We start from the raw sequence: 17988 nt of genomic DNA on the forward strand, positions 1-17988 counted from the left end.
GTTTCTCCAAGTCACATCTGACTGGAAAAACAACAAATGTCTAGTAAAATACTTTGAAAATAAATATTTGCTAAGAAAAATTTAATTTCTGTTCTTACTCCTCTCCTTTTTACATAAATCCTATAAATGCATCTCCAAAGTATCAAGACAATTGAAATTTTCAATTCACTGATCACAGAGTAGAACTTGTCTCAGAAAAAAGTCTACATGATCAAATATGAGTTCAAAGGAACAATGCCACAACTGTATATAATCCAAACCCCATGTCAATAAATAGATTACCATTAAGTTCTGTAATATTTTGCAAAAACAAAAAACCCCACCAGCACCACCACCAGCACAAAAAAGCCCCAAAAGCAACCTCCCCCCCAAAAAAACCCCAACAAAAAACCCCACCCAAAACCCCAACAAAAGCAAACAAAAAATCCCACCCAGAATTCAAAAGACTCTAGTGGCTGAAGTCCCCACAATAGCAGCAATGTTGACTTTGGAAGCATAATCTGAAGCTGTACTTTTAGCAGAGTGTGCCTGCAAAGGAAAAGAGGAAAGGGGGAAAATGAAGTGGAATAACTATGGTGACAGGATCCATCTCTTAGATTTCTTGTCCTCAACAGAGTTTTCCAGTTCTTTTCATATTCCTTATCTTTCAGGCTGGGAAAATGCTGCCATCACATTATTCCCAGTGCTGACTCACCAGCTAGTTTGCCCATAGTCTTTCAAAAGAACAAACAAGATGGCTGCAGATCCTTCTCTGACTTATCCAGCTACTTCATAAAGTTTGCTGGAGCTTCGTATCTTTCAGATTTCAGTCTTTCTAGCAAACTTGCTGAGAGTTGGCCAATGGATTCAAAAGTTATTGGGAGGTGGATGTGACAGGTTGGCATGTGGACAGCAATGGAATTGCATACTTTTTTCCCAACAAAAATCAGGTTAAAAATGAACAAAGTACATACAGACAGTGAAGGGATATGTCCTGAATCAAACTCAGCTGTAACAGAATTGTCAGATATCTGTCACCTGCACCCTCTTTAGAAGTTAGATAACCAGTCAATTTTTAATCTGCTTACAGGTAAAAGATAAACTTCTGCCACTTTTCAGGAATGGGAAAGAAAATACCACCTTTGTTTTCAGCTGGATCAGTTTATCTAGTCTGTGAAAGCTTAAACGCCAAGAGGATACTGCCACCAAAGACAGAGAAAAAAATCTGCTTACTTTCTGGTAGGATAATGAGAATGCAGCAGCGGAGGTGTGTATTTCAAAATCACAGCAAGCTGTGCTTTATCCAGAATGGTCCCACAGCATTTGACACATGTGCTGTAACCACATGGAAACCATGGCAATGGAGGAAAATTGTAGGAGGGAGACTGTATGGTATAGCAAGGAAAAAACCTTGGCAAAACCAGGAAAATAAATTTTTATTATGTAAAGGAGATATGACACAGTTGTGCTGTTCAAAGGTTATTCCTCATATAAAAAGAAACATTGGTAATAATGAAAATCCTTTCTTAGAAGAGTAGGCGCATGAGCAATGGTAGGTAGGTAGGTGGGAGGAACAGTGTGGGTTGTGAGACCAATATTAGACTTAAAGTATTCAGAGAGGAAAAGTCCCACAAGATGAAAAATCCCTTTAAAAACAACAGTGAAAGCAAAAGGGAATGTGTTTTTAAGTTGTTTGCTTTGCCACAGATGAAAGTGAAGCCAACTAGAGGCTGTATATAGCAAACAGAGAAAGGGAGTAGCAGAAAGAAGTACAGAAGATCCCTGACAGTTACTGCTGTAGAAACACTTTTGTTCTTCACAGACAGAAAAAGCATAATTAAAGGAGTGAAATACCACTCAGCTTTAAGGTGTTAATATCCTGCAAGGTCAACTAGAAGTCCACTAGTGGCAGCAAAAGGCTGCCTGCTGCCTAGAGTGGCTTTTGGCTCATTTCCACAAAGCTCTTATTCAAGTGCAAATTGAACTCAACTGAGTAAGCCAAGGAAATAACTTGTTATCACACATCACACATCTGCTTGATGACCTATGAGCGAGTTAGGGGTCCTAGGTTAGTCTCTATCCAACACACCAGCAAAAATATCACAACTCTCAGAGTAATCAGGGTAGCCATGAGATGAAGAAGCAATGTCATGGTCAAGGTAAAGTCACATTACTAAAAAAGTATGAAGAAGTCTGCAAGGATCTAGTTTAAGAAGACTTTAATTCCCAGAGCAAACACTTAGCTGTTTCTCATACCCCCCCCCCCCCCGAAATTATCATGTTCAGCAGAAAGGAATAAAAGCGATGCATAATTATATATTATACAAATTGCCTCTGAAAGTGAAAGCCTTCCCAGGAAGAGATATTTCTATAAAATATCAGCATAGATTAAAAGAGATCACTCTATTTCATTCCAATTTATGTTGAATAGTCATTGAAAAAGAAAAGTTATTTCATGTTTTCTCCTCTTTTTTGTTTTACTATCATTTACCATTTCCTTCTTCTATCTTGTGATTTACATCCTACTTCTGCACAGCTCTCAAACTTACATGAATTTTACAGAGTACAGCTTAAAATGAAAAAGATTCCTAAAAGCTTTTCTGAATAGGAAGGGATTAAAAACCATGTGAAATTAAGTATTTGCACAAGCACTTTGCTGAATTACAGTGACTTCAAAGCTAAACACAAAAACTTTTGCTGCCTGGTCCCTCTGATCCAACATCCTCTGTGGGTGAATAGTGACATGCAGGACTTTTTATTTTTCATAATTTTATATATTCTTTTGCAAATCTTTTATCTACAGAGAACAGAAATGACCACAAGCAAATACACTCACTGTGGTGCATTGTACTTCATGCACATATTATGGAACTCTGGAACTCATGTTTCTAAAGATTCAAAAGGAATAAACTCCGTGCCTGATAGTGTGTCCGTGCATAAAGCATGGCTCGATGGAGTTTGTGGTGGTACGTAACATTTATGTTCACCTTGCAGAGGTTGCAATTACTGGTCTCAGAGGAGGAGTTTTGGCTCAGAAAAGGATGTGGTAAAGTCTTCTGCATGATGAAAGGAATCGCTGGATCCCTTGAGCAAGCGCCAGCTAGATTATGAAAATCCCTGCAGAAACTGAGACTGCTTTTGCCTTTGGACACTAATGGAAAGACAGAGCTGAAGCAATTGCTGGCTTCCCTTGAGACAAAATCAGGCAGGCTGCTATGGGGAGCTGCAGTAAGCACGCTTTTTGCTGCTAGTCTATTCATTACTGATGTCAAGAGCATGACATTCTTAACAAGGATCAAACACTTTTCTCTAAAATCTATTTCTCAGATAAGGTCTATGGGAAAAAATGGGGTAGAAGAGGACAAGGAAGGAGAGGAAATTAATAAGGGAAATGCAGAAGTATTCTTTTGATGCTAATCATGGATACCAGAAGATATAGAGATACTTTTAATTTTTTCTCCATTTTAAAGCTACAGCCTTGGGGAAATCATACTAAAATTAGGTTATTTTTGGTCCAGTGAACTATGATTCACTATTATATCTAAGAATTTTGTAGAAGACAGACAGGAACAATTGTTGATTTTAAATCCACACTATTTTCTTATATAGATATAATTTATTTTCTTGCTTTAGGGTACTTAATTTTAGAATTATTTTAAAAAAACCCACTAATACCAAAATTGTCAATTTGTGCAATTTTCCTGAGAATTTGGGTGGCTTTTTTAAAAGGTCCAAATAAAAGTAAAACACATAGTGACATTTAAAAACCATAAACTCATGATTCTTTTTGACTAGAACTTTCATAAACAATTAAACAAGTTCCAGGTTTTGGTTCTCCACAAAGTACAGTGCAATTCTGAGTGGAAAACACGGATTTGCCTACTTTCAAACAGTCTTTGTTCTTTTTAATTAAATGTCAGACACCCTCTTATGAGTTGCAAAGACTAGCTTAAGGCTAATTTCACATGTTGACTATATATAAATACACAGTTATGCAAAGTTTTGTAGGCCAAATCTATAATTCAGGGAAGTATTTAAAGAGCAGACCTGCTCTTTACATATCTGGATACTCAACACTAACATGTTAAAATACTTTGCAATTTTCAGAATAATATTGAAATGCATCCCCAAATTTACTCATGTTCAGAAAAAAACCATGCAAAATAAGCATGACTGAACACACTTGTTCAAATATTTTCTCAACCAATAGCTGGAAGTAAAGAGTAGAAACAAATAGGAACAAACTGTATGTCTTAATGGAGAGCTCTATATGTTGTAGTAAAACATGGACTTACTTGAGGGTGGTGAGCTCTGTAAGGGATGGCTGGGTGGCCTTGAGATAGCTCTCTCTCCGTGCAGCAATCTTTGGAGATGGCTTCGGACTTGTGTCTGAGTCTCCACTGTCATCATCCCCCATGGCTTTGATGTAACTGCCACTACGCATTCGTCGGCAGGGAATCTCGTCATCTTTTCCTCGTGGGGTGTACCCAGTCCATTCATCTTGAGGAACCTGAAGTGATAAACACAATTCTCATTTTAGTACACCCCTGATGTTATTTCATAGCAAGATTTGACTGTGATAAGCCACAACAGAGCCATAACAAAAACTCTGATGGCCAAAGGCCCATTCTCAGTCGTATTTGACTACGTGTTGCTGGTTGCAATGGAGACCCACTTCTCCCTCTGCATAGTCACAAGCATGTCTGGAGTTCTTTGCTATTTTCCATTACTTCACTGGGAAGTTTCTAGCAAACATGCTGACACAGAAACCTCAGTTAGGTCTAATACTGGGCTGGACAAATCTGGTTTTTTTGGGATATTTTCATTCGAAGCATTTATAAACCAGATCAGGGTGCTTTTGGTTCAACTCAACATACTGAACATCTTTGGGGAGGCACAAAGGCTGAAATGTGAATGTCTATATTACAATCTTTTGTGATAGAGTGTGCATAGGAACACTTACTGGGATGATTTTGGTTCAAGATACATTTCAGATTAGTGGAGCTATGTATTAATCCTCACAAAAGTAGGTTTGCAAGTGTGAAATTTTACTACTATTGCTTCTATAGCATAATTTGTGTGACTGAACACCTGACAGTTTGCAGGGATCCTCCTTTTAAATTATGTTAGGCTGAGTGTCTGAGTCATACATCTCTTTATTCCTTCCTTTTTTCTTCTTATTGATGTGCATTATTTCTCATTATCTGAAGTGTGTCTTGTCCCTTCTTTTTACTGGAAATCTGGAACACTGGGAATGTGTGTTCATGAGATTTTGAGACATAACAAAGGACAGTCCAAGAGCAAAGTGCTCTTGCCCACTCATTGTCTCCTTTCCTCTGCTCTTGGGGCTTCTGACCATGTAAACCAACATCCTTCTTTTTCCTGTAACTACAGAAACAACATGCAGTGGAGTAGGGTTTTTGAAGCTATTTTGCAGAAACGCCGCTTTTTATGCTAAAGTTGAACCCTCAAAAGGGCTTTTTAGTAAACACAGTTTGTGTTAGACTTGAATACAAGTAGCTGTGAATTTTTAGTTTGCTGCTTTGATTATTCTCAGTGAATCAAGTCTATAAAGCCAGCTATAGCTATAATGCTCAGAAAACCTTAGAAGCCACATTAAACAAGGAATCACGAATCTGGGTTACTAAATTTGTCTTGCAACTTACAAATACTAACACCTACCAGGATAATCAGTGTGTCTTTTCTATGGAAAGTCTGGTCTTCATCAACATTGAACTTTGGCTGAGGACCTTGTGTATCCATTGCTTCCCAGCTTACAGCCAGGGCATATACACACCAGTTTGTTTAGAAAACCAAAACTGAAACATTGAAATGTTTGCTAACAGTTTAGCTGTTTATTCCCACGACAAATATAAGTCTAAGTCCAGAGGCTGTAAGGCCTTTCAACTGTTACTGTTAATATAAGTAAAATTTTTGATGGCCTTTTATCAACCTATACTGCTATAAACTGCAAATCAAAAACCACTGTGATATACAAAGGAACAAAGAAATTTAATGGTCCTAAGCCTTTATCAACTTATTACTAATTATAACTAATTTTATTAATTAAACTATTCACAAGCTATGCCTTTGCTTTGTTTCCTGACGATTTCAAACCCAAGACCCTGCCAACTTTCTTCCTCCATGGACTCTTCTTTCCCTGCTACTGACATAATGATTTAGGGCTTTTCTTGAACTACCAGGTTCAAACAGCCCTTTCCTCTTGTGTTCTGTTCTCCCAGATCTCTCTTGGTCAAGTTTGGCCTTGAAACTCAATTGGAGCTTCAATATTTTCCTCAAAGGACTGAAGATTTAATCCAGGAAGTCTACTTTAGTTTGCACCTTTATCAATATTTCTTCTTATGACTCAGTCTTCTCAGGACTTAGACCTCCTTCTCAACTGCTACATGTTTTATTTAACTAATTCTTTCTATGTGCCTTTTTAAAGTAAATTTCCATGTTGTCTTTAAATATCCTTTAGTTAACAGCTCTGGTAGCTCTACTTCTGAGAAACATTTAATTTCTTATCTTCCAGCAGCTTGCAGTGTTTGTTGCATACTGATATTTTTTTTAGAAATACATTTTCCTGTCCTTCAAGAATATAAATTCCTTAAGGCAGGAATATAGCTCAAATTCCAGTTTTCTTACTGAATGATGGCATGCAGAATTGGGCATCTATAGGAAGTTATTGAATAAATACACCTAAACACTCTTAAAATATTTTTCTAGAAAAGGGTAAGACAGAGAGTACGGAATCCACTGGAGGAAAAGGATTGAATAAACAGCTCTGATATTTTTCCATGTTAAAAAAAAAAAAAAAAAGAAAAAAAAAAAGAAAAAGCAATATTTCAGTTCTATGACTTCTAAGTTTATGCCTAGACAGCAGATCTGGAAAGCTGATGCTTTCCTGATATGTATACCTTTTTTAAGTCCAAATGAAGCTGGGACTTGGTAGTGGTTTTGATTGTGATTTTTGATGTAGAAGAGTACACAGCATTTTACATTCCACCCCCAGCCCCTTATGACAGACAGAGGATAACATTTTTTTCAGGTCTTATTCTTGCACTGTTTCTAGGCCTAGAACATCATCAAACAGTGAATATACAATCATACCACCTCTCACATACATTATGGAACTTACAGCTTCTGCTTGTCAACTGTAAAATCTTGGCTTTTCAAATCACTCATAAAAAACAGAAGTTAAGACAGGTTTAGTAAAATCAAGCTCTGATGACATTTTGATGACATGCTCGAACTTCAGTCAGAAGTTTAAAACCTGTAACAGTGTATTTCCAATCAGTTTTTAGGCAGATATTAGATATCAAAGTCAGAGTATGCAGACAATCTGTGAATTCTCAGAGGATATGCACTTCGATCTGTTTAATATTTTATTCATTATGCTTTAATTGAAGATATTTGCTTTTTCTCGTTAAGATAAATTAGTGAATTGATCTTTAGTGCACTAAATGAAACATGTTAGTATAATGTTAGGGTTGGTGTCTTTAATGGAAAAAAAATCATAGGAGTTAAAGTTACAATGTTCATACAGCACCCTTAATTCAGTTAAGCTGAATGCTTGTAGTTTTATTAAATAATAGATATACTGTTAAATTTAATGTTGCATTTTATAAGTGCAGTACAAGTGATGAGACGTAGTTACTGCGGGCACACTTTCTCTGGAATTATTGAGTTCTGTTATCAATAACCCCATGTATACATACAATACTTTTTATCCCAAAGCTTCTCAAAATGATTTAGCTATGATAGGCCAGGTTTTGAATCCTGGTTGAAATGGATTTATCATGAAACTTCCTATTTACACATGCAAACACTATGATGAGGTTTGAATGCATTGCTCTAGTCCCACAATTTGTATGATGCGATGAGAAGTTTCCAGTTTGAACTCTGCTCATATCTGTGAAGCAAGCAATCACTGAAAAACAACACTCTACCTTTTTAGTAGCTTTTCTGTCTTTTAAAAACACTAGATGCAGAAAAAGAAAGCTGAGCTGTTCACATAGAGACCAGGGCAAAGCAATCTCAATGAGTGCCACAAACCTACTGGTTTGGTTTGCATATTGAAAGTTACCTGCATGTGCAAAACCAAAGGAAATGATACCAAAGTGACCCAAGTTCCAATTCTGTATTATGGGTTTAAGGGTAAAGTCTGTATGCCCCAAAGAGAAAAGGATGGCTTTGGTTACAAGAGGCATCCAGATTCAGAGAAAAGCCTAAAATACCAATTCAGATATGCTTCTAATTTCAGTTAACACATTGAGGAAGTCAGAGTGTTTGTACAATCTTGCCTGCCTAGACAAAGCTGCAGTAAAAGAATGTAATGGATATCTGATTAAAAAGCTTTTTTAGTTAAGTAGTTTAACCAGGTTTTTTCCGTAGGCATTTAAGTCTCTTTATTTTTTAAAATTTTGGTTTTACTCCTTTTTTTTTTTAATAGTAACATTTCAGTATATAAGAGAATATTAGGGGCAGAAATTTGGGTCCAGCTCCCTTTAATCTTGTTTTTTGTTTGGAGTAAGAGAAAACAGTAAGACATTGTGTAACTGATAAAGAGCATTTGCAGTGTAAAGAGACACTTTAGAAGTTTTGCTTTGGCTATTACCAGTTGTAATACATTTATGAAAGGGTCTCAGAGCACTGTCTGTGTATTATTTGAGTAGGACAAACAACCCTTAAAGCTCAGCGTTTCTTTTCATTGTACCTATTTTACTGTTTAAAAAATACAGACAGATAAAATAATGTCAACTGTTATGCCTATAGTCAAAACCTCAAGCAATACCTACTAAAAGAAGTGACCTGTTTTTCAGAGTGCTTTCTTTGGTGCCTAAAAGTAATGGCTGTAACAGCTCATGCGGACAGTGCAATTTACTGTCACAGTAAAGTGTTTCACATTATGAGAAAAAAGTAAACCCCTCCAAAATACAAAGCCCTCTCCAAAATAAAAACTACAAAAATAAAATAAATCAGATTATTTAATACATTCTGTTTTTATACATATGGTACTAATCATCCTGTAGTGTGTTTTCTTCTGCTGATCCAGAAAAAATGCCGGGAGAAGTGTCTCTGTGAACCTCCATCTCTTTTATTTTTTTCAGTCAGGGAGTCTGCACAAATTTTCCCACAGGCTCTTACTTTGTTTGAATGTCCAAAATTATGTCTTGCAAGGTCACGTATTACACTGCACACAAGTGCATATGCAAGGTATCTGCTGCCTTAGAGGATTAATGAGATTAAGATTGACATACTTGAGATAAAGCTGTTTCATGCTTTTAAGAAAATCATATCATCCAATTACCTTAGCAATAGCATTTTTCCAGTATCAGAATATCAAGCAGGAACATCACTTCCATGATTGTTTTTACTCTCATGAAAAAAGGGGAAGAGCTAAACTCAGATCTAACAATGAACACGATTGTTTTTATTCAAATAGAACTACTATTATTCACACTATCAAAGTAATAGAGAACCTGGAAACATTTCATTCTGCAAATGATCTTTAGGCTCATGTACAATTCTTTCTTTACAAGCCTAAAAATGAAGAGTACACTTCACTTACACAAAAAGCATAGTGAAACAGAACACCAGTATTACACGAAAATATATAGAAAATAGTCAACAAAGGCCTCTGAGACATGCAGCTTGCTGAAACTTAAGACTTCAGCATACACCTAGAAATAAATTGTTACATGTATGAAAGCTAAGTCTGACAATAGTTTCTTCTGGTTAAGTGGCTGATATTCTCTTGTAAACAGAGGAGACTATAAAGGTGAAGTACTGCTACTAGCCAACATCTTACCTGGATTCAACATCATTTAATGTATAGATTACCTGTCCTGATCTTTAACTAAATTTATGTTATTCTGGAAGTGTTCACACTTTGTCATTAGCCAGGTTGGACTGACTAGTCATTTCCTTTAATGCATTTTTTGATCTAAAGGAACTGGATTTTTCTAATAGGTAGTCTAGGACCCCAAATAAAGAAACCAAGCAAACAGGTATACTGGTCTCCCTCTTTTCAAACATTAATTTCAAAAGCTCACACATAGTGATATGTGAAATAAGACCAGAATGTAGTGGCAAAGGTAAAGAAAACAGTTTTTATTCAATTTCTAAACAATTAAATTAGAATACTTAATTTCCTTCTTTTTTTTGCCCCAAATAGCTATTAACTTACCTTACTGGATGAAATAGCAAACAGACTGTCTCTATAACAAATTAAGTTCATTATTGATCTCGTTTGATTTGGTTTATTGCAGCTGAAATCATTAAAGCTTCTCCCCATGCTTTGCCAAAGCAGTGTGGATGACTGTAGAAGTAAACAAAAGGACTGGAAGGAGTGGCTAGCGATTGCTCACAGCAGTAGACTTGTAACTTTAGCTTTCTATTAGTATGCAAATACTTAATGAATTGAAATCACATAACTGAAGAACAATGCTTAATGACTGCTCAGTGCAGATTTTTCAAACCCATGCAATTTGGTCTTAGTCATTATTATGCCTCTTCTGAATGCTGTAAAGGAAGTTTCAATTGCCATCTTCCATTTACTAAGCCTATTCCTGGCACTCATGAATATTGAATTAATCAGACCAATAAGTATGAGTAGCATTTCTTTCTATCAATGTGCATATGTTAAGAATCATTGAAGTATGCAAAAAAAGGAAGCCTTAGAAAGCAGAAAGAACAATATATGTTTAATAAGCCTCAAGTGTTTTCATAAAGGCAGATAGGAGGGTTGCCTCTCTTTAGGACAAACTTAATATACTCAGTATCTGTAGCAACACTTGCTTTAGCTTGTACTCTTTGAGCAATCATGTTCTACTAGAAATTAATTTAATTTAGCTGACTTATCTCCATATTTTTTTACGAGAAGAAAATTAACAGCCAGAACAAAGAGCCTGTCCAAGATGGAACATTATTTCCACAATTCTGTGCCTACCCCTTGCATCAAACATGAACAAACAGGGTGAAGAACTGCAATCCTCCTTCACACAACAGTAATTTGGAAATTCTTCTAAACCAGTATGAATCCTCATCGAGTCAGCCAATAGACAAAATCTGCAAGCACCACTCCAGTTTATAACGTTCATTCATCAAAAAGTGTCTTACCCACTGGCTTGTCGATCTGATTCACATTCAGTTTTATGTAGAGGAATGCGTGTCTTTTACATGAAACTACCATGTCTTGATTCCAGATACATTTTCTCCTTCTGCTTTATGCATAAAAATCCAACCAACCAACCCTGAAAAGGGCCATGCCAATACAATGATTCCAGCCAAGTGCCTTACATGTTCTGCAGAAAGGAAGGCAAACAGCAACTACCATGTCCATTAGCTGAGGGAAACATAACCGAAGATCGCAGAACAGGACTCTCGGCTGGGACCTCAAACTAAAACTGCTTCAGTGATACTCATGTATGATATTCTCTCAGTGGCAGAGGGTAGACATTTGTTCTCATCTTTCACAATACCCTTGAAGCATTCTATGCCATTGTTTATAACGACATATGGCTTCTTGCCCAGTTAAGGACAACAGGATGACTGTTAACATGAATACCAATCCTTGAAAGGACCCTTTCAATGACTAGCAATGGAGAAATGTTTTCTCATTTCTTCTATATATCTTCTTTTGTGGTGACTGGTTGCCATCAAAAGCAATCTTGTTAGATGAGATGTCATTTTATCTCTCTTTCACTACACACCACCACAAGCCCACTATCAAGCAGACAGCAGGAGACTGGCTAGTGGGTGGAGAACATGTAGCTGAATCTGAATCCTTGGAAGAAAACACATGTGGTGGAGAGAGCATTTTGAGAAACAGCGCTTACGCTGTTTCTTTTGGCTGACTGTAACTGGGTAGTCTCTGGTGCTTTGCTAATGTGCTCTCACAGGCGGTTGCTGTAAGTAATGCAGTTAAGATGCCATCTCCAGCTGGTTATTATCTTCTGTCACATTTTAGTGGCCAGTGGACAGACTTCACTGAATCTTCCACAACCCTTTGTTTGGATTACAGCAATGCAATATACCTGCATAAGAAGATTTCATTTGGCTGTAAGGAAACTTTCTTGGTTTCAGAAAACCACACTGTGTATTTGCAGTGACTCTAAATGGTCACCTCTCTTCTACAGTAGTGTCCCCTTTGATATCAAATCTAGGTGACTGTCTTGACTCTTATCTGCTGGGAACTGAATTGCTATAGACCAGGAAACCTCAAATATTTCCTAAAAACTGGTTAGCAGGCTGGGGTTATGTCAGTAAACCAAAATTAGACACAAACTTATTTGCATAAAAGACTCCTGGACACAATTCAAAGACTGTCTTTGGAAGCCCTGGCCCATCAGAACTGTCACAGTGCCTCATCCATCTGCATGACACATTGTTTAGCCTTTGGTGAGAGAAATACATATCTATCAGAAATCTAAAGAAGACAGTCCATTGCACAATTTTAGGGTAAGAGGATGAAAGGACAAAGAATATACAACAGATTGATGTTCTTATTCCTTAATTCACGAGTGACAGGAGCTCACCTGTGCAACAAGCACAGCACAAGGCAGAATAGAAAATGTGGCCAGCTGACCAGGCTCAGACCACTCTTCTGGCACTGTAGTGTTTCCTCACTCAAGAACTGTACTATAAATTCCATTTTTGAAACAAACAAACAAAATATTCAGTAACTGGATTAAGGGAAATACTCCTTATGACTTTGTACAGACTGAGGAAAATGTATTGCTGCTCAGTGTTTTCTTCCCCATTTACTTTGCATGTTTCCACAACAAAAGTTAAGCTTTCAAACTCAGATGCAGGTTGAAATGTTGTTTCTGTTGTTGTTGCTGTTTGTTGTTTTTTTTTTAACAGTGACATTGCTGAAAATGGTAAGATTAGAACTCTCCAAACATTTAAGGCTACAGAAAGAAGTGAGATCCAGGACTGAATCAAATCTTATCCATGAAGGAACTGAAATAGATACCAAATGCCAGCTGTTATGTGCAGCCATAATTTTAATAAACATTTCTCACATAACAGTATATGTAATGTAGTGTCACCCAAGTATGTTGCTAACTCCTACTTATGCTGTGCTAGCAATAGGATCCAGTTGCCAGAATTACGTTCCTTAATGGATGTGCTATTAGAATGTAAGGATGGTAACAGAATGAACTGATGGTAATTCAAGTTAATGTAGAAAAAATAAGATCAGTGCCAGTATATTCAATATTAAGAAGTTACAGGATGGCAATAAAACTAAAGGACAGAGAATTATCACTTAAAGGAACATGGGCAGATAAAACTGCAGCTAAATGTGAAGTACTCACATTGCTGTAGAACAGCTCTCTGTAGAACAGTACTTAGTTGGCCTCCATTACTGAATTACTGAAGACACCAAAGGTCAGTACAGGCTTTAATTAAATGAATAAGAACACAACAGTTGTTCATGGTGAAATATGTGGCAAGATCACTCTTACCAACATAGTTGACAATTTCTTTTTTTACTAATTTTTTTTTAGCTAAAATAAAGGACTGCAAAGATAAGGAAGACAATTATACTGAAATATACACTCCTATATATTTGTCTCAGTATAGCACTGACATCTGAGTGGGTTTGCAGGTAGGTTAAATAACCAAGATATAGATTTAAAGGAATTACCTCTTAGTAATACCGTTTTTGAAAATACGTTATTTTGTGCTTTCTTTATAATTTCCACAAATTCCCTAATTGTATTCATTACTCCTATTACCTATGTCACTATTTAAAAACTGAAGTAAATTAGTTTTTTGTGAATATTTTTTCAGTTTTAATGTTCCTAGATACTAGCTGATTTCAAAAATCATGAATATTTAAGAATTTCCAAACGTTTTCATGATTATTCTATTACCTGGAAACTGACGTAGAATCTGAAATGCAAACACTATAAATGAGGAAAACATAGACATAAACTAAAAATGCAGATGGACTGGCATAGATAAGCCCAGTATAACAGATCTAACATAAATTGCTGTGGTGTAAGGATGAACACCTTGTAATTTAACATACCATGTTAACAAATCATAATGTACTTACTGGCCCTTATTAGCACCCTGAACCTAGGATCTATTTGGCATGGACATCTATCCATGGACAGGCAACAGAAAGAGGCTGGAACTGGGACTGAGCAGTATCTCCTAAGAAACTGTGGAAGTGCCTTGTCCTGAGACTGGAAAACAAGTCACTTAGATTATGAGTTTCTTAGCACTACACATGGTATAATAATGCCCATTACAGGCAACCTTCACACAGGAAACCCAGTGCAGTATGAACCGGAACCCTTTGCCACCAGAAAATTCTGACTACATCTACAAACTTTTTTTATAGTATTTCTCAGTGTATCTCACCAAATGGCAAGCAATGCAAATGTGGAACTCTAAGGGTTGCACTGCTGTCTCCACCTACTGCACTTCAGTTTTGAGAAATAAAATTTCCATCCTCAGCCCCAAGTGTCTGACACAACTGACTTCAATCTCATCAGTTGTGACTAAAGGAAAACTTATGACTGACTCACATAAGAAGAAAAGAGGATTAATACAAAAAATGTCATCCTTTGTATTTTTCTCAATCTCTTAACAAATGGACCAAGGACAACGTGAACAGCAATTACGGGGAACATTGAATGGCAAAACTATAATCAGAGGCAAACTCTGCAGTGTATTTGATACTCTATTAGCTCCAAAAATCATGAATTCATAGAAAACAAGACTGTCAAAAATATCCCAATGTATTTAGACCCTATTGTTCGAAGAAAAGAACTGCCTCTTACATTTTGTCTTTATAGCATTGCCTCATTTCGTTTTTTCCAGAGGAGAAGCTAGTGGAGAAATAGAGGCTGTCCACTGCCTTATAAGTTTCTCTTTCAAGGGAGGGAAACCATTTTGAAGAAGAATTTTGATAAAACATGAACAGTTCTTTCTTGCCTTCCTTCACTTTTGTCCAACCATAAACCCGGATCAAACACAAGCACTTTCCTGAAGTAAAAATCAACTAAAAAAAAGGACATTATCTTTGTACAATCCAGCTCATCACTCTTAAAAGAAGAAATAGAAAATAAAAATGCAATTCTGTTCCCAAAATGCAGGTAAGAGGAAAACATTTGCTTGGCGGTCTTTAGACTAGTCTGGGATAACATCTCTTTCTGAAAATGCACAGTGTTTACTCAAACCTCCCCTAGACCTCCAAGGATGAACATTGTGCCTCAGCACCAGGGCTGGAAACAGAGCCTGCTGGGGTAAAGAAAGACAGTGCAATGCAGGAAGACTCTGCACTCGATCCAAATTCCAAACTATGAGAAATAAGCCCATCTGCAATACAAACTACTGCCAACTCCTTCCACAGAACAGTTATATGGAAAATATCACAGCAAGCTAGATAATTGTTTGTTATTTCCATGTATTTACACTGAGAATTCATGCAGATACTTTTATGATAAAAGCCCTTACAAGGAAATGTGAAGTCAATGTTGCCTGTGATCTCTAATGTACTCAGATCTGTCAAGATAAAGAAAATTATCCTGAGTACCCTGAGTTGAATTCTGATACTGTCACAAGATGAGCTTGCATAAACAAATAGCTGCCTCTTTGAAGGATCAGTTTAGGTCGTGAGAGTTTATGTCCTGGACCACAGACAATAACTTAAATTACAAATGAGTTGATAAAAGCATCTATTAAACATTTAATGGGTTAAATAAAGCAACAAAGAAGCATCATAATAATGAAATTAAATTCTCATTTGTCCACTGTGGTAATGAATTTCCAGCTTTCTTCTTACTTTGGGTATTTCTAATTGTTCTAACACAGGACACCAGCCTTTTGGTACAATAGTGAGAAGGTCACCAGGAAAACAACAGATATACAGAATAATTCTACAACCCACTAACAGACTAGTACTCTGCTGCTGTTAATACACATTTATACTGCAGGACAGCTAAAAGGCCTCAGTTAGATCCTGTGCCCCATTGTGGAAATACAAAAGGGAACAAAGTCCAAGCCCCAAAGGGCTTGTAGTGTAAAAAGATAAGTGATACAGTGAAGAGAAAAGCAATGGGATGCATTCAAAATAGACTGACTCTTTTAATACCTATATGCATTTTTCATCCTTTCAAGCTGCCAAGAGTGAAGATATAATCCTGACTCGCTTCCTTGAATCTACTGTACTCTTTGAATATTACTTCCAATGTTAACTGATGCTCGGTTAAGATTTTCCTTTAAAAAAACCCAACAATTTCAAACCTGTTATATTTCCCTTGTTTTTATAATGACATATCATTAAAAAAAATGAAACAAAATTAAGTGAAAACCAAAATGAAACTACCAGTAAGGATGGGAAACACAGCGAGAATTTAGTTATTCTAAGTGAGAATTTAGTTATTCTTACCCTTGACAATTGTTGGACGTATTTTCATACAGACACAGATAATGTCCTCTAATTCCACTTCAGGAGTCTATTCCTGTCAGCTAAACATTATCTAAAGGTCCCTATGGAGGTGTTCATTTAAAGCTGATGCTGGCACAGTTTTTCACTCTTTTCTAGCCATCTGGTCACATACTGAATTGTCAGCTATTTTATCTGAACCCAAGAGGAAGACCGAAGGAGTAAACAAAAACATCAACAAAAGAAATCTCAGGGTCCAAAGTAACCACAGCAATCAAGTCTAAAGTTATGATTTCTTCTCACCCACAAAATTCAGACAGAAGAGACTTAATAAAAAGAAACCCCAAAGCTCAAAAGGTTGCAACCTGAGGCTATTTTGAAACCCCTTTCCCTCTGCAATCCATACACAGATCTATAAACACACTCTGAGCATTTGTATTGCCTCCTCTTCCCCCACCCCACCCTCCTAACAATTAATATAAAATATACATATCCATTCATTTACATTTAAAAATTAGAATCCCAGAGGCTGGCTATCAAAATTATTTTGCATGCCACTCCATAAAACCTTTTAATATCAATTTTTAAATGCGGATGCCTCAGTCCTACGCTTTGTCTGCATACTGACTTAAAAAACAGAATGTGGAAGCTGACTGTCTCATTGAAGCAACCGTATGAGAGATCTCGCTACAGTTTCTATACAGATAGACAAGAGTCCCACTACATTAAAATGAAACCAAATCATGTTAGCAAACCTCTTTTTTCCTCATGGTCTTCTCTCTTCTCTGTGCGACGTTGTTCCATCTTACACACACACTTAGATGTGCCATAAGTGCTTCATTTAAAGTGCATAAAAGCTATCCACAGCTCTCCTAAGAATGAAACAGTTTTAATATTTTCTGATCCATGTTCCTGCCACAAACATTCACCGGCAGTGTGATAGCTCCAAGAGGAGACATCTGATTCTTGACATTTAAAGATACAATACTGGTGAAAAATAGTGACGCTGTATTAACTGCAAACAGCTTGTGAGGGAGTAGGTGATGTACTCCTAAAGTGTATAATCAGAACAAGCAATAATTTCAACCTTTTGATTTTTTATTTTTGACTCAAAGCCATGAAAAAGAGGAATAGCCCAATAAACAAATCTGGACACGTTACAATAACTGTTTTAAGAGAATTTATATTCTATGTCTAAAAGAAAAGTATGCTGTTTTCCTGCTGGAGAAAGTACTCAGGTACCCTGAAGTTTCTCAAAAGGGTCTCAAAAGCTTTCATAAAAAAATGAGCAGTAAATGAAGGCAAATCTCGAAATTACAGAAATCAAAGAATTTGTATCCTGGTAACATTCAGTTAATTGACATTGTAATGCTAAATGCAAGCACTACAACATCAAATTCCCTATACCCCTACTGTGACAGCCTTATAAATTCAAAAAGTACACAGAAAGGTCTTATTTTTCTCACATGAAAAAAAATAATCCTGTTCTAACATGAACTGTTTGAAATACTGAATGCTGGCAAAAAAAAAAAAAAAGAAAAAAAGAAAAAGTTGATTTATTTTTAATTTCAGCAACAGTACCACTTGTTTGTTGATCA

At 36.5% G+C, this 17988-nt stretch overlaps 1 protein-coding gene across 7 annotated transcripts in view; it reads right to left on the minus strand.

Moving 5' to 3' along the window:
• DLGAP1 (DLG associated protein 1) overlaps window positions 1–17988 on the minus strand; it is a 416743-nt gene that overhangs the window by 121916 nt on the left and 276839 nt on the right. For all 7 annotated transcript variants that reach the window (XM_039383293.1, XM_039383295.1, XM_039383297.1 and 4 more), the window contains one exon: window positions 4275–4489. In XM_039383293.1, coding sequence (XP_039239227.1) covers window positions 4275–4489 — 215 coding nt within the window. The remainder of the gene's footprint in view (window positions 1–4274; window positions 4490–17988) is intronic.

Source organism: Pipra filicauda, unplaced genomic scaffold (assembly GCF_003945595.2).
Source record: "Pipra filicauda isolate LSUMZ 115617 unplaced genomic scaffold, ASM394559v2 scaffold301_size890592_pilon, whole genome shotgun sequence".
Taxonomy (NCBI): domain Eukaryota; kingdom Metazoa; phylum Chordata; class Aves; order Passeriformes; family Pipridae; genus Pipra; species Pipra filicauda.